Source organism: Molossus molossus, unplaced genomic scaffold (genome assembly GCF_014108415.1).
Source record: "Molossus molossus isolate mMolMol1 unplaced genomic scaffold, mMolMol1.p scaffold_m16_p_6, whole genome shotgun sequence".
NCBI lineage: Eukaryota > Metazoa > Chordata > Mammalia > Chiroptera > Molossidae > Molossus > Molossus molossus.
Window position 1 is genome coordinate 14399771 of NW_023425399.1, and position 22775 is coordinate 14422545.

General features: G+C 52.0%; 1 protein-coding gene across 2 annotated transcripts in view; it reads left to right on the plus strand.

The window, feature by feature from the left end:
• The window catches only part of PTPRT (protein tyrosine phosphatase receptor type T), a 967960-nt gene that overhangs the window by 895378 nt on the left and 49807 nt on the right, over nt 1-22775 (plus strand). For both annotated transcript variants that reach the window (XM_036244362.1, XM_036244363.1), the window contains one exon: nt 16843-16930. In XM_036244362.1, coding sequence (XP_036100255.1) covers nt 16843-16930 — 88 coding nt within the window. The remainder of the gene's footprint in view (nt 1-16842; nt 16931-22775) is intronic.

Below are 22775 nucleotides of genomic sequence, written 5' to 3' on the forward strand. Positions count from 1 at the left end.
TCAGTCATAATAGTTCATTTGCTTTCAAGTTTCCAATAGCACGCGGGAGCTCTGTGACATCAGAAAGGGTGGCAGGTAGTCGGAAACACTGTTCTAAGAGCTTGCCGTCTAAACTGTGAACACAAAAATGCAAATACATTTGACCACTTTGGTGCATTGCCTTCCAGATTGATATCTCGTTTAAAAGTATCCATCCTGGGTGTGGTTGATTTTTTTTTTTTTTTTGCCTTTTTGCATTCCTCAAACTTTTTTTTTTAAATAAACAACGAAACCATATTTCTCACAGTCTAGAAGCAGGTAAGTCCAAGTTCAAGGTGGCAGCAGATTCGGTGTCTGGTGGGAGCCCACTTTCTGGTTCACAGACACTGTCTTCCCATGGTGGGAAGAGCGGGGGATCTCTGGGGGCGGGGGTCTCTTCTTCCAAGGGTACTGATCCCATTCTCATAACCTATGCACTCCCCCCCAAAGGCATCACATTAGGGATGAAGTTTCAACATATGCAATGGGGAGACACACAATCATATAGACACATATTCAGACTGCAGCCCTCTCCATAACCACCATGCAGTGATAAAGTTGAGGAAAGTAGACATTGATACAATGTTGGTTTGTTTGTTTGTTTGTTTTTGTCTGTGTTTCCCAACCTTTCTGGCATGGAAATCAACTGCTTTCATCATAAGAAAGAAAACAATGCATGTTGTTCCATCATTTGGAAATATCACTAACTAGACTAGCGTTGACCTCAATGAGTTCAAATTATATTATTAATCAGTTAGCTGGAATGCTTAGCTTCTGGTTAACGGCATCTCCTGATTAAGTGGAGGTTGATGGGAAAGCATTACGTAATGGGGGTCTTCCACAGTGCGCTCGTCCACTCCCCTAGCCTGTAGCTGGGTATCGCGTTGATCACTGGGCGCCTGTGACGTCTGGAGTCTGCAGACGGAGCAGGAGTCACAGGTCTTCCGAAGACTGTCCCGCACGACAAGGTCCCTGGGTCTCCAGTCCTGCTCCCACGCCAGCATGCCATGTGCTCCCTCTATTGCCTGTCACTCCCCCACCCTGCTCAGCTTTTCTTTTTCATGCAAATAAGGGGGTTTGACAAGATGACACAAGGGACCTCAGCTCCAGGAAGCTGGTTCTTCTGAAATTCAGTTCACTTGTACGATCACTTACAAATGTCTTCAGTGAATTTATCCTGAGTGTTTACTATTCCCAAGGACTGTTCCAGGTAGTTGAGACTGTGAACAAAACAAAGATCCATGCCCTCCTGAAGCATGTGTTCTATCAGGGGAACCAGGAAATTAACCATCGACGTAAAGATAAGTTGTTTTACAATCACTTGGTGGGGTATGTCCGTCAGTCGTGCAGGGTGCTAGTGACAAAAACTGCCCCGCATCTCAGTGACATAAAACAACCAGTTGATCGTGCTCAGTGATTCTGTGAGTCGGGACTCTAGACGGCACCGCAGGAGTAGTTGTGTCTGCTCCTTGATGTCTGAGACCTTGACGCGGAGGCCCTAAGGCCGGGGGTTGACAGGCTCTGAAAGAGTCTGCACTTCATGTCTAGTGACTGAGGCAAGCTGCCAGCTGGACCTCAGCTGGGCTTGTCAGCCAGAACGCCCACGCTCGGCCCCTTCAAGTGGCCTGGGCTTCCTCACTGCGCGGGAGCCCCAGGCAGCGGACTCCGTACGTGGTCGCGCGCAGCTCCAAAGACGAGCTTCATCACTAACAAGGCAGAAAGTACATCGCCCTTTGTGACCTCGATGTAGACATCACAGCGTCACTCCTGCCACGTGCTATCTGTCATAAGCAAGTAATAACTGCCTGTGTTCTAGGGAAGAGGAATTAGGCTCTCTCTCAGCGGAGAGAGGAACTATTGCAAGATTTCTGAATGCGGAACTGGAGATGTCGGAACACACAACCTTTGAATGATACAATCTTCTGCAAGCACCATAGGGGGCAAACAGTAGAGCAAGGAACGGAGATGGTGTATTCCAGGGACATGGGGTGAAGGACGAGGCTCCGCTATTAAACAGGGGAGGACAGTCCTTAATTAGAAGATGATGTTTGGCTCAGCCGGTGTGGCTCAGTGATTGAGCATCATCCCATGCACCAAGATGTCACCAGTTTGATTCCCAGTCAGGGCACGTGCCCAGGCTTAGGGCTCCATCCCCAGTAGGGGGTGTGCAGGAGGAAGCCGATAGATATTTCTCTCTCACATCAGTGTGTCCATGTCTCTCTCCTTCTCCCTTCCTCTCTCTCTAAAAAAATCAATAAAAACATTAATTTAGAAAAGATGACATTGAGCAGAGACATGATGGAAGGATGGAATATGAGAGTTCCAGATCAGGAGAGCCATATATCTGGCATGTACAAGAAAGCCAAGGTTGTCATGAGTAAGTGAACAAAGGCTAAAACTAATAGAAGATGCTATTGAAGAATAAAGGGGGGGGGGGGTCGACCATGTAGTGCTTCTGAGCCATTATAAGGACTTTGGCTTTTACTCTGAATGAAATGGACAGCCACTACAGAGTTTTGAGACGACAACTGATAATGATCTGACATTGGTTTGAAAGACTCATCCTAGCTACTATGTTGAGAATAGACACAGGGAGTAAAAGCAGGGATCCCGGTGAAGAGGCCACCGCAGAAACCCTGGTGAGAGACAAAGGGGACTCAAGCCAGGGTGAGGTAGTGGAGGGGGTGAGAAGGGGTTGGATTTTAAATCAGTTTTCAACATGGAGCCGATGGGATTTCCTAACACCTTAGGTGTGGCATGAGGGAGAGAGGGAGTAATCGAGGGTGACTCCGAGGTTGTAACACCCGAGCCCCGGACGGACTCGCCACCAGTGGAGGTAGGGAAGTGGTGGGTAAGGAAGACATGGGAGCGGAGGAGCCGTTGTGAGGCTAATTTTGAACCGAGTTTAGGATGTCTACTGGACATCTGGGTAGACACGGACAGTAGATAGTGGAAGGTATGAGCCTGGAATTTAGGAAAGACGCCTGGGCTGGGGAGAAAACTTAGGGGGTTTTCGACATACGGGTGACAGTGAAGCCACAAGACGGTTCAGAGTCACCGAGCAAGTGAGCCGGGGAGAAGGCAGGGACCAAGGACTGAACACGGAGGGATGTCAACTTCAGGGTGTCTGAGCACTTTCCGCAGACCAGTCACTGGTTCCAGGGCGGAGGAGGTGAGTGGAGCCCCGGCCTTCCGCAAACCTAGAGCCTGTTTTTGCAGACAGACATATAAACGGACCATTTTACTATCTTGGCAAAATGTCACACTGGAGGTACGCCCTTGGGGGTGGGGGGCCAGTGGCTTTCTGGGAAACATACAGCCTGAAGCAGAGCTGGAGAAGTAGGAACAACCAAGGGATGGCAGGGAAGGGGCTGGAACTAACAAGCCACAGCATGGAGGAGTGCGTGGCAGGTTGAGTTACTAGGACCGGAAGCAGCTTGGTACGTAGGAGATGGGAGGGATGTGGAGGGAGACGGCCTGACACTGTCAGTAGGGATAGGCCTGGGGTAGGGGAAAAGGAATCTTTATCAGGCTAGGGAGTGTGGATTTTATTCCAGGGGGTCATGGGGAGACATGGAAGGGAGCAGGATTTTTAAGCTGGATTTGCATGTTAGATGTAGCTCGTGAGAGCCGGGATTGCAGAGACAGGTAGGCGGCGGGGACAGTGATTCCGGGGAGAGATGGGGTTGCCTGAAGCAGGAGATGGGCCCAGAGCCCAGGCAAACCCACACACGTTCGCTTATAAACTCAGCTCGTTCTCTTTGGCCTGAAAACTGGAGTCTCTCGATATGTATTTTAAGTTCAATGACTTGAAGTAGTGCACAAATCATCCCGAATTGATAGTCAAAATGCCTGCATTCAAGTCCTGTCTCTTTCTTTACATGAGTGACCTTGGGCAGGTCACTTCGCCTCTTGAACCTCTGTTTCCATACCGATGTAATGAGGGTGAGGGGGTTGGTCAAGATGATCCGAAATATCTGTCCGTGATATTTTGAGAGTCTGTGGAGGACCAACTGTGCAGGCCAGCTGGCCCTCCTCCTGCTGGGAATCCCTCTGGACCCCACTGCAGGGCCACCTCCCCCGTAGCTGTGTCTCAAGTCTTAGCAACCATGATTATAAGGGCCTTGGGCTCCTACGACCTCAAGGAGGCCTAAGGCAAATTACCTGCACCTGCGACACAGATCTGAGTCTTAAAGCTGTCCAGTCTTGGCTGCATATTAGAATTACCTGGGGAAGTGTTAAAAACACCAGTACCCCGCTGTCCTGCAACTAATTAAATCAGATTCCCTAGGGGCGGATCCAGAGATCTCTATTGTTTATGCTCTCCAATAGACTATAATGTACTTTTAAAGTTGAGAGACCCTGGTCTAGAAAGGTCCTCAGAGTCCCCGGTGCATGCCCTGCGTATGCCCAAGACCCATCTTGGTGCGGGTCACATCCGACGCCCATGGAGGTGTGTGATGACCAGCCACCCAGACCCACCCTGCTGACGGCACACAGCCACAGTAAAGTCAAGGGGCTTCTGTGCGTGACTGTGGCCTGCAGAGTCTTCCCTCCTCCCCACCCTACTTCCCCTGCCCGAAGCCCCCCACCTTCCCCAAAGCAAAACACTGAGCATGCCAGCAAACGCGAGCAGAACTCGGCTGGACAGTGGGTCGTTTGTGAGCCTGTCACCCCGGCCATCATCGTGACCAGAAGAGTAGCAGGTTTGGGACAGATGAGGGACAACGGGAAGAGGTGGCTTTGTGACCGAGAGGAGGAAGCGTGTCAACGCCGGTCCAGCCAGTCTGTCATCCTAATGAATGGAACAAGTCCAGTAGGCTGACCAGAAGGTATCTGGCTATTACAGCTCCATTAAGACTGTTTAAGCAGCATGGAACAGCTGTGTGGTGTGTGATGCCGCCTAATCAAGAACAAACATTTGTTCGTTTTCCAGCTTGGGGGTGGACACGCCATGGGTGGACACGCCGTGTGCGTGGCTTTGTGGGAAGAGGTTGGTGTGGCCATCTTCTTCTTAGTCTTCTGTGGATGCTGGTGGGCAGGCAGCCTCCTGAGGGGGTGCAGCCATGGACATGGACACTTCAGGTCACCCCAGGTGCCCCCTTCCCTGCTCAGAGCCACCTAAACAGAGGCAGAGGAGACCTCCTTCTCCCACAACTTTCCCTCTCTCCTGCTGGTGACAGAGTCCCAGAACAGCCCCTGCAGGGGACACCTGAGACGTTCTGGTCCAGCTTCTCCATCCACAGATGAGCATGCTTCTGGGTGGAGTCGGGAATTCGTGTAGGTGCCCAAATCGTGAAGGGAGAGCGTGGCTGTTCCCCAGCCCTGGGAACTCCTACTGACCCAAACAGGGAGACTTGGGCTCCACTCCCCGTGGATTAAGATGAGGAGGAAATGGGCCACTTCCAGGGGGTAGCCGACAGACATCAGTAACCCGTGAGGTCTCAAACTTGCAAGTTTTTCCAGCAGGAAAGAGCTCACGTAGGAAAAACTATGAAATCACTCTTTTCCTTGAGCTTATGTTTTATTTTTCCACTTGATCCGTTTGTAACCCAGCAAACAGTATTTTTCTGTGTTTAATAGAGGAACCCTCCCCAACCAAAGAAGCAAGTTCAGGATGTACCGCAGTAAAATCCCGTGGCCGAGTTCTGCCTGCTCCTACATGCCGTGTGGTCTTGGGCAGGACTCTTCCCTCTCTGGGTCCCTGTTTTCATCTTCTATGAAAGACCTGACTGCAGCATGGGCTCCCGGAGCCTGAGAGGACAGGCGTCTACTTCGTTTGGCCAGGAATCCTCACTGAGTATCCTGTATGTACCCTGCACTGTCTGGGGCACGGGAAGCAGTTAGAAAGCTAAACAACGAACATAAAGACCCTACTTTAAAGGAAGAGCATGGTGTTACCACGCCATGGAATGACAGAACGGAATGCTAGTGACAGTGCTGTAGAGACGCGTGAGTAAGGGCAGTCCGGGGCGAACGCGGGTGTCGTTGTCGGTGTCTGCTTTTGCTTGCTATCAGTTGTTGCTGCCGAGATCGATCAGGAGCTGCGAAGAAGTAGAAGGTGGGTCGAGGGGAGGCATGTGTGACAGAGGCAACCACATGCTCAGAGGCTTGGAGACATCAAAGCATTGAGCGGTCGCCAGCCAGCTCCTGGAAGGGAACAAAGACCGTGGAAAGAGAAATTAAACGTGTTGCGGAGATAAACAGGAATTTCACACTCCTTGCGCGGTTTTCCTGAGGAGAATTAACAGGGTATTTCTCATCGCCTTTGACAGTCTGCCTCTCCGTTCTAGCTGGCTTCAAGGTTAAGGGAGAGCTTTGTCCCAGAGACGGCCACCCCGAAACCCCGGCCTGAAGGTGGAGACGGTGTGTGGAGGGCACCAGGAGGCAGGGGCTCCCCAGATCACAGGCTTAGAGCGGGGAGGAGTAGACAAACCCTCATGGGAAATATTAACTTAATTGAATTGCAAAGTGCTGGTGAAAAGATAGTGCCCTTGGGACTCTAGTCCACTGCTGGTGGGAACGCAGGCTGGTGCAGCCACTGTGGACAACACTATGGTGTTACCTCAAATAATTAAAAATGGAACGTCCATTTGACCCAGTGATCCCACTTCTAGGAATATACCCTAAGAAGCCTAAACAACAATCAGGAAGAATATATGTACCCCCATGTTCATAGCAGCACTATTTACAATCGCTAAGATCTGGAAACAGCCCAAGTGTCCATCAGTAGACGAATGGATAAGAAAGCTGTGGTACATATACACAATGGAGTACTATGCAGCTGTAAGAAAGAAAGATCTTTTATCCTTTGAGACGACATGGAGGGACCTGGAAAGTATTATCCTAAGCAAAACAAGCCAAACAGAGAAAGACAAGCATCATATGATCTCACTTATTTGTGGAATATAATGAACATAACAGTCTGAGGAGTGGGGTAGTCCCAGAGATGTGGAAGTGGGGTACAGACTGACAATCCCCAGAAGAGGAGGTGGTGGGGGAGAGATAAACCACAGAACTTATATGCATGTATGCATGAACAATGGGCATGGACAACAAAGCTGGGGACAGGGTGGGGAGGGAGGGGGAGGAGGAGTCAGTTGGGGAAAAAACAAAAATAAATTAATTTAAAAAAAAAGATAGTGCCCTTGGTGGGGGAGGGCAGAGTGTCCTTTACAAAGGCACCCACGCAGAGGGATCCTCACCTCTGGGGACGGTCTTCACAGGGGCACCGAGGGTCTGCCTGTACCTTTCGGGTGAGTCCCCCCGGGAACTTGCTGCTTTTATCTACCTTACTGCCTGAGACATGGCTCTCAAACTGGGCTGAGTGTTGGAATCAACCGGAGGATTAGTAACGAGCATTAGACATGAGCTCATTGACACGAGGCGGGACCCAGGCCTAGAAAGGTCCTCAGAGTCCCCAGTGCACGCTGGACCAAATTCCCTGAGAAGTTTGGATCCCTGCCAGACTGTGGAGACCACTGGCCTAAAATTTTCCATTTAAAAGTCTGTCGCTTTTTAATTGGGACCTTTCATGCAGACGCACTCTCAACTGTTCTGCCCCTACCAGGCTCCTGTCACAGACAAATGCCCCCATCTCGCCGCCGTCTGATTTTCTACTGAGCTTCCCCAGCAGAACTCATAAATCCCCTTCCACTTAGTGACATGGCGCGCTATAATGTTTGTTCTCCCAATGCCGCTCTGAGCAGACGTCATCAGTCATCCTTCCCTGTCCTCTTGGTCCACATTTATAATCCCCAAGGCATGTGCTTTTCACACAGAAGGAGGCATTTGCTGAAAGCTTGGCCCCCGCCAGGGCCGCCACTAACTCATACAGCACCGCGCAGTGGAATAGCAAAAGGTACACCTGTCTCGTGATAATGGACTCTTCACCTTGCAGAATATGTTCATAATATACACAGAAATCCATCACGTCTACCGCGCGTGGTTCTCCCTAAGACATGTGCTCTCGGACTGGACACAACCTGCCTGGCCATGGAGGGTGGCCCTGGCCATCCGCCAGCTGGCCACGGACGCCGGTAAACGTAGGTGTTTACTAAACCCATGGGCCACAGTTGAGACCAGACCCTAGGCCTCGAATAGCTCATGAACCCTCCTCGCTCCCTGCATACTTTGTCCTGTACCTGGAGCGAGCAGCTTCTGCCATTTTCCCAGAATGATACCAGTTTTATTTATTTTTCTATTAATTTGATTGGGTGACATTGGTTAATAAGATCACATGTTTCAAGTGTACGTTTCTGTAATACGTGATCCGTATATTGCACTGGGTGCCCACCACCCATATATTTGACCCCCTTTTCCATTTCCTACCCCCCACCCCCCTTCCCTCTGGTCACCACCATACTGCTGTCTGCGTCTATGGGTTTTCGTTTGTTTTTCCTGTTTGTTCATTTATTGCTTTCAGTTTCATATCACACACGTGAGTTCCATCATAGGACCCTCTATTCCAGGAATCCCTTGGGTCCGAGGCAAAGCAGTGTGGGTGTTGCCAGGAGCCCCCATCTTTGGTTTTGGGAGAGTAAACTGGGTGTTTCTGATCGAAGGGAGGCAGGCGGACAGTGGATTTCGAAAGGGAGCCAAGGGGGCCCAACTGCTTATTCTTGGGGAGGAGCAGGATGGGAGAACCTCTGAACACCTGCTGTGGACCAGGGATCGTGCCAGGTGACGAGAGACATTATCTTGGGCAGTCACTGGGCATCACAAAACTCCACGGGGCATATTATTTTCCTCACATAGTGCAAATTTTATTTTGGGGCGGGAAGTGTACAGATGAGTTTCAACATATTATAGAGTTAAGCAAACACCAACATGATCAAGATACATGAGAGTTCCATCAGCAAAAATCCCCCCCACCTGGCTGCCCCTTTGTTGTCAAATCCTTCCCCACCCCTAAACAGAAGGGCGGATTATTGACTTCTTTGCCAGAAAAGTTAACAGAAACTTGGAATGGTGAAATGATTTGCAGAAAAAAATGTTCACTCTGCCTTTTGAAAAGCCCTGCCTTCTCCCCGACTTGTACACAGTTAGTGGACAAGAGGTATTTCTTGACAAGATAAATGAATGAAAAGACCCTGGTAAAAATGGTGCCTTCTTGGTGAAGACTGAAATCTTCCCTGCCCCAGGAAAGTACAGTCGTGGGCAGGGGCACAGGGAAACTCTGGCAGCCTGGTCTGGTCACGGAGGAAGCAGGTCCTCGGCTGTGCCCTGAGGCATCAGCCAGGAACTGCCTGGTCAGCATTCCCTGGGCCTAGTTTTGCTGCACCCCAGGGCACATCACATCCAATTATCTGCAGGGATGCAGTCGAGCCAAAGGGAGTGATGGGGGCATCACAGCTGACAGAATCTGCTGAGGATGGTGGGTAAGTTAAATGGACCAGGATGCTCTCAGTCTTGGATTGGAAGTGAGATACTCTTGGAAACTCTGTGTTCTGTCAAGACATCTCACTATTTAGAGCATAACTCAAAGAGGCTTAATTAAGTGCAAAGAAGAGCATCCAAAGAGTGATGGCAAGCTTCAGAAAGGACCCTCATATCTTAGTAGGGCCAAATCAACAGGTAGGAGAAGGAACCGGCCAAGCAGGCATGAGGGACAATTCTCAGTTCTAGCAAGGAATTAAAGTAGGAAGTGGGGAGACTGAGGTAGGTTGCACAATCCTATGGACTGACCCAGCACAACAGAGCATAAGAAGCCTGTGACTGTGGTCATGTGGTCTGAGCCCATACTGGTTTAAGGGGGCCTCAGCTGTGTGGCTGGGAGGAAGGATGGATGGATGGATGGATGGATGGATGGATGGACAGGTAGATTGCAAGTAGGGCTGGGAGGATGGATGATGGGTGAATGGAAGGGTGGATGGATGGGTGGGTGGGTTGCATTTGTGGCTGGGAGGATGGATGGATGGATGGATGGATGGATGGATGGATGGATGGATGACAACTGTGGTTGGGAGGATAGATGGATGGGTAGGTGGGTGGGTGGATGGATGGATGGATGGATGGATGGATGACAACTGTGGTTGGGAGGATAGATGGATGGGTGGGTGGATGGATGGATGGATGGATGGATGGATGGATGCATTGCAACTGTAGCTGGGAGGATGGATGGATGGGTAGATGGATGGGTGGGTGGATGGGTGAGTGGATGGGTGGGTGGATTGGTGGGTTACAACCACAGGAAGAGTTAATCCGGGGTAGAAACCAGATGACAATTTTATCCTAAAGTCTATGAAGCCTGTCAACAAGGATGGAGGACGGGTTCAAGAGGCAAGTGTTCTTAACCACTTGTCATGATACTGGACTGGCTCAGGTTTCCCATATTTAAAAATGTCCAAAGTGCCAATTTGGCTCAGCGGTTAGAGTATTGGCCCACGGACCAGAGAGACCCGGGTTCAGTTCCTGCTAAGGGCTCATACCTCGGTTGCAGTTTGTCCCCAGCCCCAGTTGGGGTTGTGTGGGTGGCAGCCAGTCGATGTGTCTCTCTCACGTTGGTGTTTCTCTCTCTTTGTCTTCCCCCCTCTCTCCCTCCCTCTCCATCTGAAATGCAAAAATGCCCTCGGGTGAGGATTTAAAAAAAAAAAAATTAAAAATGTCCAAAGCATTCCCATTGAATGATTTTATCCCATTAGGATAAAACTCACATCTTGCCTGTGGTCCACAAGATCTCCATGGGTGCCACCCCCTCCCCACTCACATTATGTCTCTGTCTCGCTCGAATTCTCTCTGCTCTAGGCAACCTCTCTGCAAGTTCTGGAGCACACCAAGCTCATTCTATCTCGGGGCCTTGGCGCTTGCCGTCCCTCAGCTCGGAACATTCTTCCCCCAGCCCTTGCCATGGCTGGCTTCCGCTCGTCACTTAGTTTTCAGATCAAATGTGTCAACCAGAGACCCGTGGGAACAACCTTGGAGTTGAATGAGCTGGTTTAGAAACTAAGGGGCAAGCTCAGGAAGAGGATGTTAGGACCCGTATGATGTGGGTGGGCTGTGACAGGGGACTTAGGTCTTTGTTTCGGACTGGACAGTAGCAGCAAGTGGTGTGATTGGGCACCTTAACAAACCCTAACTGTAAGAAGGGAACAAGATCGAGGCTAAAGCTGTAAATATCGAAGCAGCAGCCAGTCACTCATATTAGCCAGGATTAAAGGATGTTCGGTCATTCATTGTTGGCTTGGACAGTGTTCATACTCTTGTCTGCGTTGAGCTGTGACTGCGGAGTGGTCATGTTTGTCTCGCTCCATCCGGGTCCCAGAGTAGCCGTGTCTGATGCTGGCAATCTGTCCACCAGAGAGCACCAGGGTTCAGCTGGCAGCGCTGTGCCAGCCCCCAGGAGCCAGGGGCTGCTGCCTTCCTTCTCGCACGTCTTCCTTTCAAAGAGCCCGGCCCAGTGGTCCTACTGAGGCAGTTCTTTGCCCCTGATGGCCGGCTGTCCCGGCACCCTGTACACTGCCTTTGCCGCACTTACTATGAACAGTTATCTCGTGTGTGTGTTTTCTGCACCCTCCCACGACTGAAACATAAAATTCATGAGGTTTTCTGCCACGCCCATTGCTATGATTCTAGGACCCAGCACAGTGCCCAGCACCCGGGTGGTCGCTGTGGAAAGAAGGGAGGGAGGGAGGGAGGGGAGCAGACTCCCTTGGTGTATATTATTCAGCAAGTCATTTCCTGTTTCTGGATCTCGCTTGACTGATCTGTAAAACGAGGCAATAATTTTTCCCACAGATCCTCCCAGATCTGACTTGAGGATTCCGGGACCCTCTCAACTCAGACCTCCAGGGATGAGGCCATCCCTACACGCATCTTTTAGGACCAAAAAAACCAAAAGATTATCTTAGAAACGCAGCGCTGTCCAAGAGTAGAAAACATTTTCACGCTCAGAAAAGACTGTGAAAATAGAGCTCAACACTCTAAGGAGAGAGAACGCGAGGAGGAAAGCAGAGATTGATAATGGATGGGTATAATGAGATGGCAATTTTGGTTTCAAAAGAATGTGATTAGCTCCTAATGACTGGCACAATTCCTGGTCAATCTACTGTAACTAGCCGCTAATGTAAAAATAATGCCCCTCGGCCGCTCACTTTGAAGATGGAGAGGAGTCTCTCTTTCATACTTTTACCCCCTCATATATTTTTTTTCCAAGAAATTATCCCCTATTTGATTGCAGCTCTCTAAACAGGGAAATGGATGCGTGATCAAAGTCTGCCAATTAGGGGGTCATTACCGCTCACTGCTGGGTGGGCTGCTCTGCTGGGTCTCGCCTCTTCTGTCTTTGTCACCATCCTCACAGCCCCCAGGCTCCAGGTTTTCCTTAGCCCCCTGCCAAGGGGCGACAGAGGCTCCCAAGGCCGTGGCAGGATCCTGCGTGGTTTCCCACCGAGCAGTGCCATTTGTCACAGGTGTTTCGTTTAGTTTAAGATGTTTCCGAAGAGACCTGCATGCAGAGTGCACCGAGAAGCATGGCCTAGATATTGAGAGGACTCCCAACTGTGCATCATGCGAGGACTCCGGGGATGGACAGGGACCTTCATCAGATCTCTGCAGTGTCACAGTGCACCATGTTTCTTCTGCGGGGCCCATGGAGCAGGACAAAGGCAGAGTAAACAAAACACTGTCCAGGAGGTCTGTGCTTGATGGAGTAGTGAGCTCTCTGTCACTGAGGGTATCCAAGTAGCAGATGCTATAGATCAGCTTGTCAGCTGCCTGGAAGGCAGTTGTACATAGGAACACAACCAGGTGATTTTCTAAGTCACTTACACCTCTGAGATTCCAGGGTCTCTGCCTTCTGTATGCACTAGTTTCTCTATCCATCTATCCACCCATTAACTTATTCAGAAGGGGTGACTAAGCACATCTGGGGCAAAGCCAGGAGTTACAGAGGCTACTCTTTCCCTGGAGAAGTCCATCACCACGTTGGGGGATAAGACATTCCAAGTATTAGATGTAGGAGAGTCCATCTAATAACAGAAGAAGTGACTAAGCAGTTGGGGGTGCGGAGGAGTCGTGGGAGGGTGAACGGGGAAAGTTTCACAGAGGAGAAGATTCTTGAACTGGGTTTTGAAGGATAGGTAGACGTTTACCGGGTAGACTCAGGTGGAAGAGAATTTCCGGCAGAGGGAACAGCATGTGCAAAGTCAGTCTCAGAAGTCTGAAACACCTGAAATCGTAGCATTGCGTTTAGTTCCTTACCATTGGGATATTACTATAAGGGCAAGAAATGAGGCTGCCGAGGCAATGTGGGGTGAGGTCCTGAAGGACCTTGTATTAAAGACTTTGGAATTTATCCTGAAGACAATGGCAAGGGGAGTAACTGGGTCCTATTCGCATTTTAGAAAGAGCTCTCTGGTTACAGTGGAGAATGGATTGGAGGGGACAAATCCAAAGCAAGAGAGACCAGTGAGGAGACTCGTGGGAAAGTGTTTCTCCAGGTAAATGCACTATTTGCAAGAATCATGGCTGTACATTAGACTCACCCAGGGAGCCTTAAACACCACCGGCGCCTGAGTCTCGTCCCCAGAGAGTCTGATTGAGTTGGTCAGGGGTATGGCCATGGCTTTGGCAGCTAAAACTTCCCCAGATGATGCTAATGGGCCACCATAACAAAACCTTAAGCGAACTGTAACCCAAACCTGGCACATAGTAGGGACTCAACAGATCCCCCCCCACCCCGAAAATCAAAAATCAGTATGAAAACATCCGGAGTGCCCCCTCCTTGTCTTCACACCCCCTTGGTGCCTATCGTTGGATGAACAGTTGGCTTGCATCACAGAGGGTTTTAGGTAGAAAATCCCCCCAGAGCATGAGCTCGGACACTGAGTTCGATGCTGCCCGAGACCAGCCTCACTCCTGCCGAGAGCCAGGAATACTGTCGACCTGGCATGTTGCCCGAAACAGCTGTGCTACCTGGCTGCGGGGGAGGACGGGACCAGGGGCTGGACCCTGAGCTCTGAGAGTTATATGCAAAAGCAAGAGCCATCTGCGGTGTCGAGACGGCCTGTGCTGGCGGCAAGGTGCAGGGTGATGGCCCCTTACCGTGAGGAGCAGAAGAGGAGGACGAGGGAGAGGGAGAGGAGGCAAGCCCTCCATTGGTTAAACAAGCCTTTCCCGTCTCCGTAGCACTGTGGTCACACTCAGATTTAAGGCAGCGATTAGTACCCAGAGCCTAACTACAGTTTAGCTTCTCCTCCAGGGTGCCTGTCTAAGGGTTTCTGACACACAACAAACTTCCGATCCCCTGATAGCTGGGAAGACTCTCGGTTTCCCCAACCTAAAACGCTGAGGCGGCTGGAGAACATGGCTCAGCTCAGGAAGCCCCGGCAGGGGTCCCCCCACCCCATTTCCATTCCATCTGAAATGGGCGTAGGTTCTACCCACCCAACCACTGCATGGTTGAGGATCATGGTCATGCTTCTAGAACAGAGGTCAGCAAACTACACCCATAGGCTAAATCTAACACCTGCTTTGTAAATAAAGTTTTATTGGAACGCAGTTATGCCCATTCATTTGCGTTTTGTCTGTGACCAATCAGGTTACAGATTCCTCCTTGCTTAGGTGGACCTAGGAAGGAATAGATGGGCAAAGGCAAGGCTGGTGTGCTGAGGTGAGTGGATGCTCCTCTGCCCTGCACTGCTGAAGGGACCTGTGTAGACTGAAGATGTTGCAGATTCCGCCCCAGAAGCAGTCCAAGGGCCACGAGCAGGACATTCAGCCTGTTCGACCAGAAGCAGGGTGGGAACAGCAGTCAAAATGTGGCCCAAACCTCAGCTCCCCTAAAGCTGTCCCCGCGCCCTTAAATGCCCAGCTTCCTTCTCTTTAAGATAACTGACCGTACCCTCCCCTGTGTTTGCATAACGCTTGGCTCGTAACTCTGTTGAGTCATTTCCTGTGGTTGTTTATTCATCTGTCTCCTCTTAATCCAATGCCTCCCATCTCTCTCTTCCCCCCAAACTCTGACTCTGAACATCTTGTTCCAACTTCCTGCGCAACATCTCAGCTTGGACGTCGAACAGTCATCTCAAATGTGGCTGCCGCCGCTGCTGCTACTGTTCTTGTTTGGAGCATGTTAAGAAGCACATGGAACTCAGCAAGTGCTGGGCACTGTTCTAAGCCCTTTATGTACATAAACACAACACTGAATTCCTGCCTCCCCAGTTCTGTTTCTCCCCATCTATCTCTTCTTCATCTCGGTAAATGTGACTCTCCACTCAGTTCTTCAAGCCAACGGTCTGGGCGTCACCTTCATCCTCGTTCCTTCATAGTCCACTGTGTTGGTGACCTGCCCATATCCATATCCCCTGGGCACTCATTGTCCCCGGTGCCTGCCTTCTGGTGGCACCTGTGGCTTTTTGCCTGGGGACTTCCTCCACACAAAAGAATAAGCACATCTTGGTTACAGAGCACGGCAGAGTGTTAAGGGAGCCCCTAAGGGTTGCCCTCAACTACTGATAGGTGGAAATTGGTGGATAAACACCCAGCTCCCTTCTCCCTCTGGTGGGAGAATGAAATGGGCCCATGGGATTAAACCCCAGGGACACGCAGTGATAATCTGCTCATTGATGTACCCTTTGGTGACTTTCTTCCTTTGACTGTCTCATTTCCACAACTCTTACACCCATGCTTCTTAGGATTGCCTCCCACATAGAGTCTCATATTCAGATCCTTGTTCCTCCCCAAAAACAGTGAGTCTAGAACCGTAACCTCTAAAATCCCACTGAAAATAATTCAGTTCTTACTACATCCACATGCCACCCTCCTGGTACGAGGGCCCAAGGTACCATCGTCTCTTACCTGGACTATTGCAACAACGTCCTAATTGATCTCCCTGAGCCTGTATTTCACACGTGAGCCAGAATGTACTTTGTAAAACAGATCAGATCAGGTAACACCCCTGCTCAGAACCCTCCGATGGTCTCCCCGCACACGTAGAATCACACCCAACAAGTTACTAGTGACCGCAGCGCCCCCACCAGTCTGAACTCTCCCAGCCCCTCCAGATGCTGCCCCCCTCCCCCCCCCGCCTCGTGCTTGGACGTGGCCATTGGTCACCACCTTTGCATCGTTGTTGCCTCTGCCTGGAAAGTGCTTCCTACATTTCTTGGTATGAGTGGCTCTTTCACCTCATTATGGAATTAGCTTAAATGCCACCTTCTCAGGGAAGCCCTCCCAGACTGTGCAATCTGAAAGAATCCTCATCCTCCATCACTATCCCTTTGCCCTGCTTTATTTTCTTCATAGCATTTCCACTCTCTAAAAGTGTATGTTTTCTGGTCCATTTGGTACATCTCCTGGTTGACTGAAAACTCAAGGGGCACATAGTTTATCTCTCTGTGTCCCAAGGATGTAGAACAGTGCCAGACATGTATTAGGGACACAATCAGTATCGAAGGAAGGAAGGAAGGAAGGAAGTAAGAAGGAGGAAGGAAGTAAGGAATGAAGGAAGAAGGATGAAGGAAGGATTGAAGGAAGGAAGGAAGGAAGGAATGAGGAAGGAAGGAAGGAAGGAAGGAAGGAAGGAAGGAAGGAAGGAAGGAAGGAAGGAAGGAAGGAAGGAAGGAAGGAAGGAAGGGACTCCCCTGCTGGACCAGATTTGGGCTCATGGCACTCAGAAGACATCAGTAGCATCTGAGCCAATGAAGGGGTGAATGAGGCCATGGAGTGGCCCCATCTGTGTGCTCCCCGGGCTCCATCCACAAGCCCAGAGCCCTCTATGCTGACTGGCCCATCTCAGTGGGTGTCATTCCCCCACTGGTTCACCTCCGTCTGGATAAGGCTCCTGTCTCAGGCCACTCTAACCACTCTGTCCTTCCTCCGTAGGCCTTACCGGAGGGGCAGACGGCTTCATGGGACACAGCCAAGGAGGATGAAAATCGCAATAAGAACCGATACGGAAACATCATATCCTGTAAGCGCCCTTCTGGGAGGCCCGGGCTTTGGGGACACAGAGGAAACAAAATAATATAACTATTACTTACCTAGAATTTGTTATCGCGGGCCCCTTGTTTCCCACTTGGTGCAGCAGGCCAGCTGGGAGCTGTATTCCAGCCCGGGTGACAGCCTGGCTGACGGCAGCCACGGGAGGCAGGTGGGAAGCGGGTCCCGGCAGAGTCGATTCGGGAAGCCCCTGGGAGCTGGGTCGGGTCTGGCATTGCCCAGTGCTCAGGGAGTCCTCGGGTTGTGAAGGAAGCCCAGCCCAAAGGAGTCCTCTGCGCTCCCGGCAGCTCTTCTAAGGCAAAGTCCCACCGTAGATTCCTTGGCTCGGGTAGGGAGCAAGGTGCACAGCCCATGAGGGAGGGGCCGAGGACACCAGGCCAGAGAACAGTGCTACTCTGAGAAGGTGGAGTCCCAAGCAAGGATTGATGCCCAGAAGGAGCCAGAAACTCGGAGCGTTTAGGGAGCAGCCAGCTCAGGGCTCAGGGGAGCTCACGGCCACTCTGGTCACAGCAGCGGCAGGGCTCCGGGCATCATGCCTCTGCCCAGCCCGTGGCCAGTGGGCAGAGCTCTAAGGTGAGTGCCTGCCGCTGGGCTGCACTGCAGGTGTGCGGGCACGGGGCCTGCAGGGGGAGGCGGGTCTTGTGCCGAGCTCGGGAGATGCGGAAGGACACGGCCTGTTGCTTTACAGCGAGCTGTAGGCAGCCTGCTTATGACTTAACGAAGGCGGTGGCACAGAGTCGCCCGAGCCCTCTGCAGTCAGCCTGCCTGGGCTCCTAGCCCAGCTGTGGGCCCTGAGCAGGCTTCCTGACCTCCCCACACTGCACTTCCTCCCTTTGAAAATGATGCAAATGACAACGATGGGGTCATTAAAAGGAGGTACACAAGACCCTTGGCCTTGGTGTCTGACATCATTACACTCTCAGCCATGGAGCATCCTCAGAGGCACTGGTAAGCGGTGTGGATAGATCATCCCACCATGTTTTCACCAGGATTCCCTGAACACCCACGTGGGGTCACGGAATAAGCCAGGTCGAGGAGGCAGGCGTGATCGGACGTCCAGTTTGGAGAGACCTATAGGGTAGCTGAGTGGGAGGGTGGATTAGATGGGGAGAGGCTGGAGGCAGAGGGGCCAGTCAAGAGGCTACTGCAGCGGTCCCAGCAAGGGATGATGAGGCCTGAACACAGTCAATAACGAGACTTGTGTGTGACATACATGGTATTGAGTTCCCGGGGAAAGGGAGAGAGACAGACTGCCCTATGACTAAATGTCAGGTTACACACAGGTACGGTCACTGCCCAATCTGGTGTGCGCAGCCTTCAAAGCAACATGAGACAGAGAGCACAAAGCCTCCTCATGCAAAATGCTGAGTACATAGTCTCATTGGGACAGTCTACAGCAGCCTTTGTCTGCCGCGGCGTAGCCAACCTGGACCGTGTGACTTCTCACCAATCGGGTGCAGAGCATTTCTCGGTCTCAGCTCTCAGAGGGACCCAGTTCATCCAGAAAGAGAAAAGAGATCGCGAATAACAAAGTATTTCTAGCACAGCTCAGTGTTTTGTTTTGTGGAACTGTCTAGACATTGCCTAAGAAACAGCTCGGAGGGAGAAGGCGTACGATACAGGCAGCTCGTGGAGGAAGAAGGAGGCAGAAGTATCAGCTTAGCTGTTTCCTGTGCTGATGTAGGAATGGACTGCAGATGGTAGAACTAATCAGAAAACGTTTATAATTTGTCTCTTGGAAGATAGTCATGCAGACAGCAAGATTTCTTGCAAGCGAAGCATTGGAAAGAGATGTTCAAACAATCGGAATGTGCTTCAAGACCTGTGACGTGTAGGCGCCCTCTGGCCAGGCGCTGTGCTCCCAGGGAGCTCCCGTTCTGGCCACACGTGGCTGCTCGCTCTGACCATCCTCTGCTCAAGGACCATGCCCTAACATATCTGGTCATGTGTCTGTTCCCGTATTAGATTGTGAGTCCAGATAGGGTCACAGGGTAATAGGCTGTGAGACCTTGTGTGACTACTCTAAGCCTCAGTCTTCTGTCTGTGAAATGGGTACAATGATGTCTTCCTCCCCGGGGTGTTGTGCAGATAAGAAAAAATAAATGTCTAGAGCACAGTGCAGAGACCCTGCCTTCCTGAGAGACAGGGATACCCAGGCTGGCCAGGCATCGAGGCCAAAGCCTGTGTGGGCCCAGGATGGGGGCCAAGCCAGGCTCTGCTTCTGTCCAGACCCCGCCGCTCAGCCTCTGCTCTCAGCACCTCTGCCATCACCAGCTCTCACCTGGTCCTGCCCGGCCTCCTTCCTGGTTGCTCCCCACCTACCTTTGCCCCCAGCTTCCTACCTATCTGATCTCTGAAAGAAGCCAGAGGAGCCTGAATTGGGTCATGTCATCTTCTCACTGAAAACCCTTCCAAAGGTTGCCCTTCGCTCATGAACATGCTTGTCCAACGTCCCTCCAGTCTCCTTCCCACCCGGTCCTCTCCTTAGTCCGCGTTGTCGTTGTGATTGGAGAGGCATTTGGGTGGCTATCTGTTGACTGCCTGACTCCCTCACAAAAAGAGATGCTCTGTGACAGCAGGACCATGATGCCTTGCTCTCCTGTGCGCCCAAACCTGCCATGTGGTCGGTGCTCAGTAAATGGGAACCTGGTTCTGGAAAGCACAGATTCTCTGCAGGGCTCCAAAGGCAGAGACCAAGCCCTGCCTTCCAGGGAGGGAGATGGTCGTGAGTGACATCCAACCAGTGCCTTCCGGGGAGGGAGCCGGTCGTGAGTGACGTCCAACCAGTGCCTTCCGGGGAGGGAGACGGTCGTGAGTGATGTCCAACCAGTGCCTTCCAGGGAGGGAGACGGTCGTGAGTGATGTCCAACCAGTGCCTTCCAGGGAGAGAGATGGTGGTGAGTGATGTCCAACCAGTGCCTTCCAGGGAGGGAGACGGTCGTGAGCGATGTCTAATCAGTGCCTTCCAGGGAGGGAGACGGTCATGAAGCTAAATGGAGAGAACAGAGGCTGGATCCCAGGCAGCAGGAAGAGCAATGAAGGGAGTTAGAATTCCATCACTGGGGGGTGCAGAAGGTGCTGCCAGTGTCCACCCACACTGCATGGCCTCGCCACCTCACTGTGCAGCGACATCAGCTGGTGGTACCAGCATCTGGGGCCAGGACCAGGATAAGGCACGCGAGACACCAGCCTACAACATTCAAGGAGGTTCCTCTGTCTCAGCTGTTACCTGCACCTGCAGGACCCTGAGAGGAGCACCTCCCTACCGTGCCCAGGGCGCCCCTTTTCTCCCCTCCTCCTGCCCGGCTGCCTCCCTTTGCCTGAGGACTTTCTCCAGCGCTGGGCGGTTGCTCTGTCCACCCACAGTGCAGTCTCCCCTTGGACTGAAAGAGCCCGGCTTCTCCCCGCCCCCAGGTGTGTTTCACACCTTAGGCTCAGCTGCCCACAGTAGCAATGGCCTTGAAAATGCACCCTTCCTGGGCTGCCTTCCCCTGGCTGTCTCCCTCGCCCCCTCCCCTCGGGGAACCCCTCCCCTCCTATGTAAATACTCGCTGGCATCCTTGTCTTCTATCTTCTGGGGATACCCCAACAGAGGCAGAGGGAATTCGAACGCCTGATGATACCACCTTGATGGGTTTAAATTCACCTAGATCTCCTTTCTAGTTTAAGAGTCAATAATTCTGCAACAAATCTGGGCTGGGGCAGGTCTAGACTCGGTACTGAGACAGCGCCAAGGTAACCGGCGGATTCTAAGGTGGTGCACGGGGACCACCTTAGAATAAAAGTCCTGGAGTTGAAAGGAGACAGGTAGAAGGGAAACAGCCCGAGGAACAGGACCCAGGACCGCTCCTGCCCTCGCCGGCGCCCCGCCCGAAGGCGAGGTCTGTCTGGCTCCACAAACAGAGATATTCTTGGCACGAGAAGAAAACCAGGTGTGATTAGCATCTTAAGGGACCCGGAGAGCCGTCCTGGAGGACAAAGGCCCCGCCAGGGGGAACAGAAAGATTAGCTGAACAGAAGGAGGCAGGGCCGGGCCTGCACCGGGCACAATGGAAGAGAAACCTCGGTTAAGGAACCCTTTCTTCCCAGTGATTCTGTTCAGAATTTTGTAATTGAGACGGTGGGGTTTCCAGGGACTGGAAATTGGGAAGGAAATGAATGGGGGAAAGAACAAAGAGGTCTTTGCTTTCAAAGCCCTGGGCAGGGACTGGGAACAGGAGGAAATTTCGTGAACACCAGCGCCTTCTGCACAGGAGTTGGAGAGGGACCTCCCGCCCGCCCGGGGAGGAGGTGACACCCACCAGAGGAAGTGATCTGGGGGTTGCAAGTTTTACAAAATGAGGCTCCCTTTCGGGATCAGGCAGGGTCCCAGCAGGAAACAGATGAGACCCTCAAATAAGGAGATTTGAGGAGAATTTAATGAGGTGAGTTTATACAGGGGTGAGCCAAGTGTAGGGAGTACACTGAGGCCAAATACCACACCCAGGCCACAGAGGATTCGGTAGGGAAGGTTTCCAGGACCCAGAGAAACACAACCTGATTGGAGGTGTGCATTTGGTGGTTTCCATGGTGACCCAACCAAGGGAGCAGAAGGGGTAGGGACCTCGCTGGCCCTCTTCGTCCAGCCTTCTGCCTGTGCTGTCCACTGTCTGAACCCAACCAGGAGCCGGAGGACGAGGGAAGCTGTAGACCTAGTCCGGTGGTTCCCAATGTGTGGTCTCTGGAGCAGCAGCACCCCTGTCACCTGGGAGCTTGTTGGGAATGCTCATTCTCGGGCCCCATCCCAAACCTACTGCATCAGTTCTGGGGATGAGGCCCAGCCATCTGTGTTTTTCAACTCTCTTCAGGCAACACTGATGCACCCTTGAGTTTGAGTACCTTCTATCTTGTCCACAGAGATCCGCCTCCTGGCTTACAGGACCAGGTGCTGGTATGTTCTCTGAGGCTGCTTGTCTCTTCATCTCAGGCAAGGCCCTGGCTCAGGGGTACTGGAGTATCGGACGTGGGAAGGCAGACCCAAAGCTAGCCTTGGTTCTGCCCTCCCCCTCAGTCACGACCTTCAACAAGGTCACTTCATCTCCCGGACCCTCAGTGTCTCACCTCTCCATGCAAAGAGGGCGAATTAAGATGAGTGGCTATGGGATCTGAATCTGGTGCACAGACTTGAAACCCAGACAAGATTTAGTCTAGAGTCTTTGAGTTCACAGTCAAGGAGCTGTGGTCCGGAGACCTAGACCCCTGCCCATCACACGGGGGGTCCGTAGGACAGCCACGCCCCGAGCTCTGGGCTTGGGCTGCCCGGACACCTCGTGCTGCCGACCGAGGGTCCCTCCGCATCAAGACACGTCGGGCTCCGGCCTGGGAACAGGCGGCGGATGGGGACCAGCTCTTCAGGGGGGCTGTTCTCACTTCCAGGGGCGACTTGGGTTCCAGACAAACCCAGAGGCTGTTTCTTACGGCAGGTTTCTCTTCCGATTTCTGGGGAATGGAGCTGGGGTGACAGAATGGGGCCTTGTTCCGTGTCTCCAACCCTTGGCCGCCTCTTTGTGTGTGTGTTTTCGTTGTTGTTTGCAGTCTCTGAGGCTGACCCTGGCCTGGCCTACAGAGCCTGGGGCAGAGTCTCTGGGGCCCTTGACCTGCACCGGCACCCTGTCTGCCTGTTGGCAGGGCAGGCCAGGCCCGGCAGGAAATTCAGTGTGCCCAGGATCAGCCCCCAGCCGCTGACTGACTGGGGGGCGGCTGTGTAAGAACCCCAGCACCCTCTCCCTGAGGCTGGATGGCTCCCAGAGCGCCCTAAAAGGATGCAGCCAGTTGTC